The sequence below is a fragment of the Gossypium hirsutum genome, chromosome A13, assembly GCF_007990345.1.
Source record: "Gossypium hirsutum isolate 1008001.06 chromosome A13, Gossypium_hirsutum_v2.1, whole genome shotgun sequence".
NCBI lineage: Eukaryota > Viridiplantae > Streptophyta > Magnoliopsida > Malvales > Malvaceae > Gossypium > Gossypium hirsutum.
Genome location: NC_053436.1, coordinates 88,430,215 through 88,438,346, shown reverse-complemented (window position 1 = coordinate 88,438,346; position 8,132 = coordinate 88,430,215). Strand labels below are relative to the sequence as shown.

At 32.5% G+C, this 8,132-nt stretch overlaps 1 protein-coding gene across 1 annotated transcript; it reads left to right on the top strand.

Moving 5' to 3' along the window:
* Positions 1-5,430: 5,430 nt before the first annotated feature.
* On the top strand, positions 5,431-6,604 carry LOC121212446 (uncharacterized). Its single transcript, XM_041085139.1, has 2 exons — positions 5,431-5,949; positions 6,107-6,604. The coding sequence occupies exons 1-2, from the start codon at positions 5,923-5,925 to the stop codon at positions 6,521-6,523; spliced, it is 444 nt and encodes a 147-aa protein (XP_040941073.1). The 5' UTR covers positions 5,431-5,922; the 3' UTR covers positions 6,524-6,604.
* The last annotated feature ends 1,528 nt before the right edge of the window (positions 6,605-8,132 follow it).

The window sequence follows — 8,132 nt, the reverse complement described above, 5'->3', positions numbered from 1 at the left end:
ACCTGTATTTGTATTTGAGGATTAGAATTTTACAGTGTTTGCTCCACTGGTAGCCTGCTATCTAATGTTTTTCACTTGAAATGTCATAAGCTCATTCACATATATTCAGGCTTAAGCTGCCAATCCAATTTTAAGACATTTGCATCTCCATAGTTTTTGCCTTCAAAGTGCTCCTTTTATCAAGGTAAACATTGTCCTCCCTAACATTTATGTTTCTTTCAACATGTTTTTCCTTTTATGTTTTTAATGTTTATGATGAAATATTCAACATCTCTAGAAACTGAATCATGCATTCACCTTTAACATGAGGTTTTAGAAAGTTTAAGACTTGATTCATCAAATTAGTTGAACCATGTAACTCTCATTAAAAAGTGGCATCCAATGTTCTAATCCTAGTTCTTGTAACTTCATTGCGTTTGACAATGATGGCATGAACCTACCAAATCTGAAGGATTAAAAATATTAATGCAGCAGCAGCTAGTCCTTATACTATTTAGAAGCATTTTTTCTGCTAGGATTAGCAATCTAGTTGAGGCATGATACAATTCACATTTTTATGAGCAGATGAGCTTTCTTATTTAAGTTTGGGATTGTGCATTTGGTTATTGCTTTTCTAGGTTTAACTAATCAAACTGTGAGTATCCTTATCATATATGCATTAGGAACTATGATAGCTATATTAGTGAATATGGACAGTAATTGATAGGCTTACTCTTGAAAGTCCTTGCAAAGTTCTCTTCATCCTTAGGGTTGGCGATTGAAATGTCTAATCCTTTATGGGATAGAAAAACAAGCACACCCTTTATTTCATAACATTAATCAAATGTATGAATTGCAGCCCTTTAAATGTATGAATTGCAACCCTTTAAATAAACTTGAACCAGACCTGATTCTTGTAGCTTAATTATTATTTGAAGTATGAATAAGTATGAATAAGTTTTTATATTTGGTTCAACTTAATTATTATTTGATTCAACTTAAGTATGAATAAGTATGAATTAATTTTATTACTATGTAGCTTGCTTGTCCATTAAAATTACAACAATAGCTGACCTTCTCTCCAACCTTATTTTAAATATTTTAAAGATTCAAAGTATATAGGCTGGAAACCTGACAGGTTGCCTTATATCGAGTTGTAAGATATAATAGATCCTTCCTAGGTGTAACTACGCCACGTATGATGAATCTTAAAAAATTCAAAAAGACTTGAAAAAAGTTCTATCGAGCTCATTTACTATTGAATATTTATATAACCTTAATTTATTTCCTATTTACTTATAAAAATTAAACTACGATTCTTTTTTGATATTATTATTATATTCAAATTACTATTTTTTTATATTAATAATGTTTTATTTTAATATTTAACATTTTTAAAGGTATTTGTATAAAAAAAAGATTTCAAAAAAAGTTCTATGGAGCTTATAAATAATTCTATCGACCTTAAAAAAGATTTAAAAATTTCAACGAAGGGCCACTTATAAATAATTTTATCAATATAATAATATTGATCATTGTTTAAATATATTATAATATAAAAATTAAACTACGATTCTTTTTGATATTATTATATTCAAATTACAATTGTTTTATATAAATAATGTTTGATTTAATATTTAATAATTTTAAATATCTTTAAAAGTTATAACTAATTTTTATCAAAATAGTATTAATATTGATCATTACTTGAACAAATTACATAACTTACATAACTCATATAACTTACATAATTTACACAACAACTTACATAACTCACATAACTTACATAATTTACATAACTCACATAACGTACATAACAACTTACATAACTTAACTAATACATGTAGTTTAATCTAATAATTTCCTTAAAAGCATATAGTTTAAAGTTCAAATTTCATAACTTACATAATCTACATAACTTACATAAAACATAAATATATATCATATCAAGACTTACATAATAAACAACTTACCCGTGTAACTTATTGCCAACTTTAGACTTCAACAACTACGAAATGGATAGGACTTGGATGAATTTCTCAAGGGCAAGCAACGAGTATCAAAATGGAGTGCAATCTTTTTTAGATTTTGCATTTCACAATTCAAGCCAAGGGAATATGATTCTTTGCCCGTGTAAGAAGTGTGGCAATATCTATTGGCATTATCGTGAAGTTGTCTACGAACATCTAATTGTTGATGGCTTCATTTGGGGGTATAAAAAATGGATTTTCCATGGAGAGTGTACACCTAGTGGAGCCTCTTCGACGATTAATCCGGGTTATCCTTATAGTGGTTACCGTCAGTATGTTAGAGAAGATGACATGGAAGGTATGATGCGGGATGCATTTAATATGCGGAGTGAAGGTTTCCAATCATTTCCACCAAACTATGTTGCATCCAATGATTATAATATCGATGGGAATACTTTTATGGAAATTAGAAGAAGTTTACCGGATGAACAACCGAATGAAGAAGCGGCGAAGTTCTACATGTTACTTGGTGAAATGAATGAAGAACTTTATGAGGGATCAAAATTTTCGAAAATGTCATTCTGTATTCGCCTTTTCCACTTAAAATGTTTGAGAGGGTGGACCGAAAACTCTTTGACAATGTTGTTAGAGCTTTTGAGAGAAATGTTCCCGTTTGCAAAAATCCCTCAATCATGTAAAGACATGAAGAAAGTGATAAAAGATTTGGGCCTTGGGTACAACAAAATCCATAGTTGCCCAAATGATTGCATGTTGTATTAGGGTGATCAGAGAAATCAACAGCCTTGTCATGTTTGCGGTAAATCTCATTGGATGAATAGAGATGCAAAAGATGTTAATGAGGATGAATATGGGCCACAGTCAATAAGGAAGCCGAACAAGATTTTGCAATATTTCACGCTAATCCCAAGGCTTCAAAGGCTATTCATGTCGTCAAAGACAGCCGAGTTTATGACGTGGCATCATGATCAACGATCGGATGATGGATTATTAAGGCATCCTGCAGATTCTTTAGCATGGAAATCATTTGAAAATAAATTTCCAAGCTTTGCAAGTGATCCTTGGAGTGTAAGGCTTGGGTTAGCATCTGACGAATTTAATCCTTTTAAAATCATGAGCACCTCGTACAGTACTTGGCCTGTGGTCCTTGTTCCTTATAATTTGCCTCCATGGCTCTGCATGAAGCAATCTTCTTTGATATTATCTATGATTATCCCCGGAGAGAAAGGCCCCGGAAATGATATTGACATATATCTACAGCCACTTATTGAAGAGTTAAAACAATTATGGGCGGTGTTGAGACGTATGATGTATTGATAAAGGAGAAGTTTTACCTACGTGCTGCTTTGCTGTGGACAATTAATGATTTCCCGACATATGCGAATTTATCTGGTTGGAGTACCAGAGGACGTTATGCTTGTCCTTGTTGTGCTGCTCAAACGTGTTCATAGTGGTTATATAATGGGAAGAAGTTCTACTATATGGGGCATCGTCGGTGGTTAGATAAAAATCATAGCTATAGATTTCAGAGGGCTTTATTTGACAATACTGAAGAGTTGAAAAAAGCTCCTGAACAGACTATTGGATCTGAAATCTTATTCATGTTAAAAGATATGGATTTCAGTTACGGGAAGCTGAATCAACCATCTAACATGCAAACAAATAGACGATCGAGGGATGAGTCTGATGATGAATCTGACGAGAAGGATGACCTAATGAGGCGGACTTGTGGAAGAAAAGAAGTTTTTTTTAAGTTGCCTTATTGGGAGTATCACATATTACGCCACAATCTTTGATGTTATGCATATTGAGAAGAATGTCTGTGAGAACATCATCCGGACAATTTTGAACGTCGATGGTAAATCAAAAGATAATCTTCAGAGTCGACTTGATTTAGTTCACATGGGAATTAGGCGTGATCTTCATCCCCAAGTACTTCCTAATGGAAAATACTGGTTGCCGCCTACAATTTTTGCAATGTCAAAGGAAGAGAAAGTAATGTTCTGCACGGTGTTGAAGGATATAAAGGTTCCGGATGCATATACATCAAATATATCTCGATGTGTAAGTCTTAAAGATTTAAAACTATATTCATTAAAATCACATGACTATCACATCTTGATGCAAGATCTACTTCCAGTTGCTTTACGGTGCTGTATGTCAAAGAAGGAAACGTCCTGTATAATTGAACTGTCGAATATAATGAAAGCAATTTGTGGCAAAGTTCTGAATGTTGAAGAACTTGAAAAAGTACAAGATCGAGCCGCTTTGACATTATGCAATTTGGAGAAGATCTTTCCACCTTCCTTCTTCACTATTATGGTGCACCTTGTCATTCATCTCCCTCGTGAAGCAATAACTGGTGGGTTGGTTTTCTATCGTTGGATGTATCCAATTGAAAGGTGCTAATTTATCTCAAAGGCATTCACCTTTATACCTATAGTTACCAGTTTTGATAATATTGTATATGGTGTTTAGGTTCCTAAGCAAATTGAAGTCTTATTGCCGTAACAAGCGTTATCCAGAAGGATCAATTGCTGAAGGCTACTTGGCAGAGGAGTGTATGACATTCTGTTCTAGATATTTAGAAAATGTTGAAACAAGATTGAATAGGCCAAGTAGAAATGCCGGACTCAATGATCCTAACTTGGCCGAAACTTATTTATTTCAAAGTTATTGAGAACCAATCGACAAAGTTGAAATTGTAGAATTAGATAACCGATCTTGGATACAAGCACATAGATATGTTCTTTTCCACCACGATGCACTTGAACAATTACGCAAGTAAGTTCTAGAATAAGATAAATATTCATCTATTTTTTATTTGTTTATTTTTTAACGAATTAAACATGTTTTTAACATAGTGAGTACAAACAAATCTTAAGATCTCGTTCACGCTCACGAAGATTACAACATCGCGAGATTAATAGGTTATTCGCAGAATCTTTTCATGAATGGTTAAGCCAAACGGTATGCAACTCAACATTTTATTCACAAATAATAATGTTTTCTCATAACATTTACAATTACTCAATTTACTTTTGATTCAATAGGTTTGGAGTGGGAATGTCGTTAATGACAAAGTTAAATGGCTTTCCCAAGGTCCGAATCGAGTAGTAAAAAGATATAGTGGCTTCATCATGAATGGATTTAAATTTCATACCAAATATCGCGAGAGATTGAGGAGAACTCAAAATTGTGGAGTAGTTGTTAATTCTTTAATTACAAGTTACGCTAGTGCTAGGGACAGTAATCCTGTCGAAGGAAATGTGGAGTATTATGGACTTCTAACCTTCATTATTGAATTGGATTACTATGGAAAATGGAAAGTTGTCTTATTTTACTGATGAAAAATAAATCAGTTAATGTAATTTATAATACTTTGGTTTAAGTTTCATTTATATTTACTTCCTAAACTTGTGTTTTTTAGGAGAGGTTTGCTTTAGAGGTCTCTGATGCCTATATCAAGAAGGCATTGGGTAAAAAATGGAGAGACCATAAAAGCATTTTGAAAAAAAAATATTTTAAAAAACCCATAAGCCTCGAAGAAAAATTGCAAAATGTCCCACCGGGAATGCTGAGGTACCAATGGGAAGATGCGATTCGATTTTGGAATTTGAAGAAAGGAGAGGATTATGTACTTGCAAACTCTTATAAATTTTTCGGTTTATAGTATTTACTATATACGTAATAATAATTTCATTATGTAGGACCGTGAGTGAGTTGGAACAAGCAGCAGGCAAAAACAAAAATTTATACACACGGCAGGGTCGAGAAGTTTTGCTTGTGTAGCTCAGGCCGCGGTACTATGGATTAATTAATACTATCAAGTATTAATGACTTTTTACTATTAAATAATATTTTTACTACTATATTGTAGGAAGCCTCGTCTGGTCAAAAAGTTGGACGCCTTCAGCTTTTTGACATTACGCACAGGAAAAAAGATGGAACTTCGATGATATCTGAGGCTACAGAAATTATGGTATATTTACTTAATAAAATTTGATTCATTATAAATATTTATATTATTTAATTATAATGTTTTAATTCGTCGTTTTTATTAGTTTAATTTAAATAATGTTATGTTGTATTCCTTTTTATTGTATATTTCGTTTCTAACTCTTTGACTGATTTATTAGGAGAAACTAAAAGATAAGAAGGCAGAGTATGAAGCGACTGCTTCGACTGATAATTCTGTTAATTTTGAGGATATTGATAACAAAATTATTAATGAAGTTTTGGGTCCTGAAAGGTATGGTCGGGTTAGATTTCAAGGATCTGGTGTTAACCCGACCCAATATTTTGGATCCACCTCGCACCAATACATACCTTCCGGGAGTCAAAGTCAAGCTAAAGTTCAGAGGCTAAAAGATCAGATAGTTCAGATACAAGCTAGCACAGATGAGCAAATTTCTCAACTTAGAGCGGAAGCAGCAGCGAGGGAGGCAGAGGCAGCAGCGAGGGAGGTGGAGCAGAAAAGAAAATACAATGAACTCCAGCTACAGCTTCAGTCTATGATGACTATGTTCCAGCAATTTCAAAATCCGCCATCTTAGACATTTATTTTCTTCTAACTTTTAACATTATTGTAAGAATATTTTGAATATTCATTTACAATTTATATAATATATTTTTCGTATAATTTTGTATTATTTAAATTTGCGGGCTTTGGTTGGATTTCATGGTATATTTGCTGTTTTTGGTTGAATTTCTTGCAGGAGGGTTGGATATAGGTGCAAAAATATATATTGCAAAACTGGGCAAATTAGCGGCGTTTTTTATAAAAGCGCCACTAAAGGTCCCTGTCTTTAGCGACGTGTTTTTAACAAACGCCGTTAAAAGTCCTAGTCTTTAGTGTGTTTTTATAAAAACCGCCGCTAAAGACAGGGACCTTTAGCGGCGCTTTTTAAAAAAATGCAGCGAATGACCAGGACCATTAGCGGCGTTTTTAGAAAAAGCGCCACTAAAAGTCATGATCTTTAGCGGCATTTTTTTCAAACAAACGCCGTTAATTTTTGTGGCATTACATATAGCGACGTTTTTTGCAGCGCTTAAAAACGCCGCTAAAAGTCTATTTTCCTGTAGTGACTGGAAGCTGCCGAATGTCGACGATAGTGTTGACATGAGTGAGCGAGCTGGACTTACAGCACCCAGAGCCCATGATCTCAAATGTGTTCCACTTGCACGATTCACTCCCACTCTTTTTGCAACTTAAGTAGTCGATTGCCCTAAATCTGATGATTTTTATATCTATGGATGCTTTGATATATCTATTCCATCTTAGCTTTTAGCAAAATAAGGAATGTAGCCCTTTCTCTAGATTTGGTTGCTAAACTTTTTGCCTTCATTGTGATTTTTACTTTTTTTCCCTTCTCGACATACATTTTGGTAGTATTTGTACTGGCCAATGTGCTTCAGTCAATTTTGATCTGTACTGATGTGCATCAATTTGTACCGGTGGGTACCTACTAGTACTAAATTTTAATATTTTAAATTATTTTAAAATTGTTTACCTTAACTATTTCTTTTTTGTATATTTAAATTTAAAAATAAAATATAATTATTTAATTAAATTATTGAACATAAGTAATAATCTTAAAGTTAATATTTTTATATAAATATATTTATATGTATATAATTGAGATATTTATATATATGTAATATACATGAAAATATTTTTAAAAAATCGATAAGTTAGAAATAATATATCAAAACACATCCATATTAATATGTACCAATATCAAAATAAAGACAATAATCTATTACTGCAGTTTGCAGTATTGTTTCATAAAAAAAATAACAATGTTGCAGGATAAGCTGTTTATTAATATTAGATTTTATGACATATGAAATTTCTAAATTAAATAAATGGGAATAATCAATGAAAATGGATAAATTTAAAGTTGTATGTACCCTTACGTGATTCTGTTTTATATTTTATATTTTATATTTACTTTTTTGTATTAGAGGACAAAAGTTCTAACCAAATTATATTCTAGGGAAGGCAACCCCCACAGCACCAACCATTAACAAATTAATACATCCCTGTGGTGTACTTCAAATATGCATAGCAGCATAATGCTCCATTTAGCTATAGTCAATCTGTTACGTTCTGTAATATAAATGAAAAATAAAAATAATACTAATAAATTAATAATACCATCC

What these genes read in the sequence shown, in the direction of transcription:
- LOC121212446 (XM_041085139.1), top strand. Translation starts at nt 5,923, where the DNA reads ATGATATCTGAGGCTACAGAAATTATG. An exon ending in CTGAGGCTACAGAAATTATG is followed by an intron (nt 5,950 to 6,106) that starts GTATATTTACTT and finishes CTGATTTATTAG; the next exon opens with GAGAAACTAAAAGATAAGAA.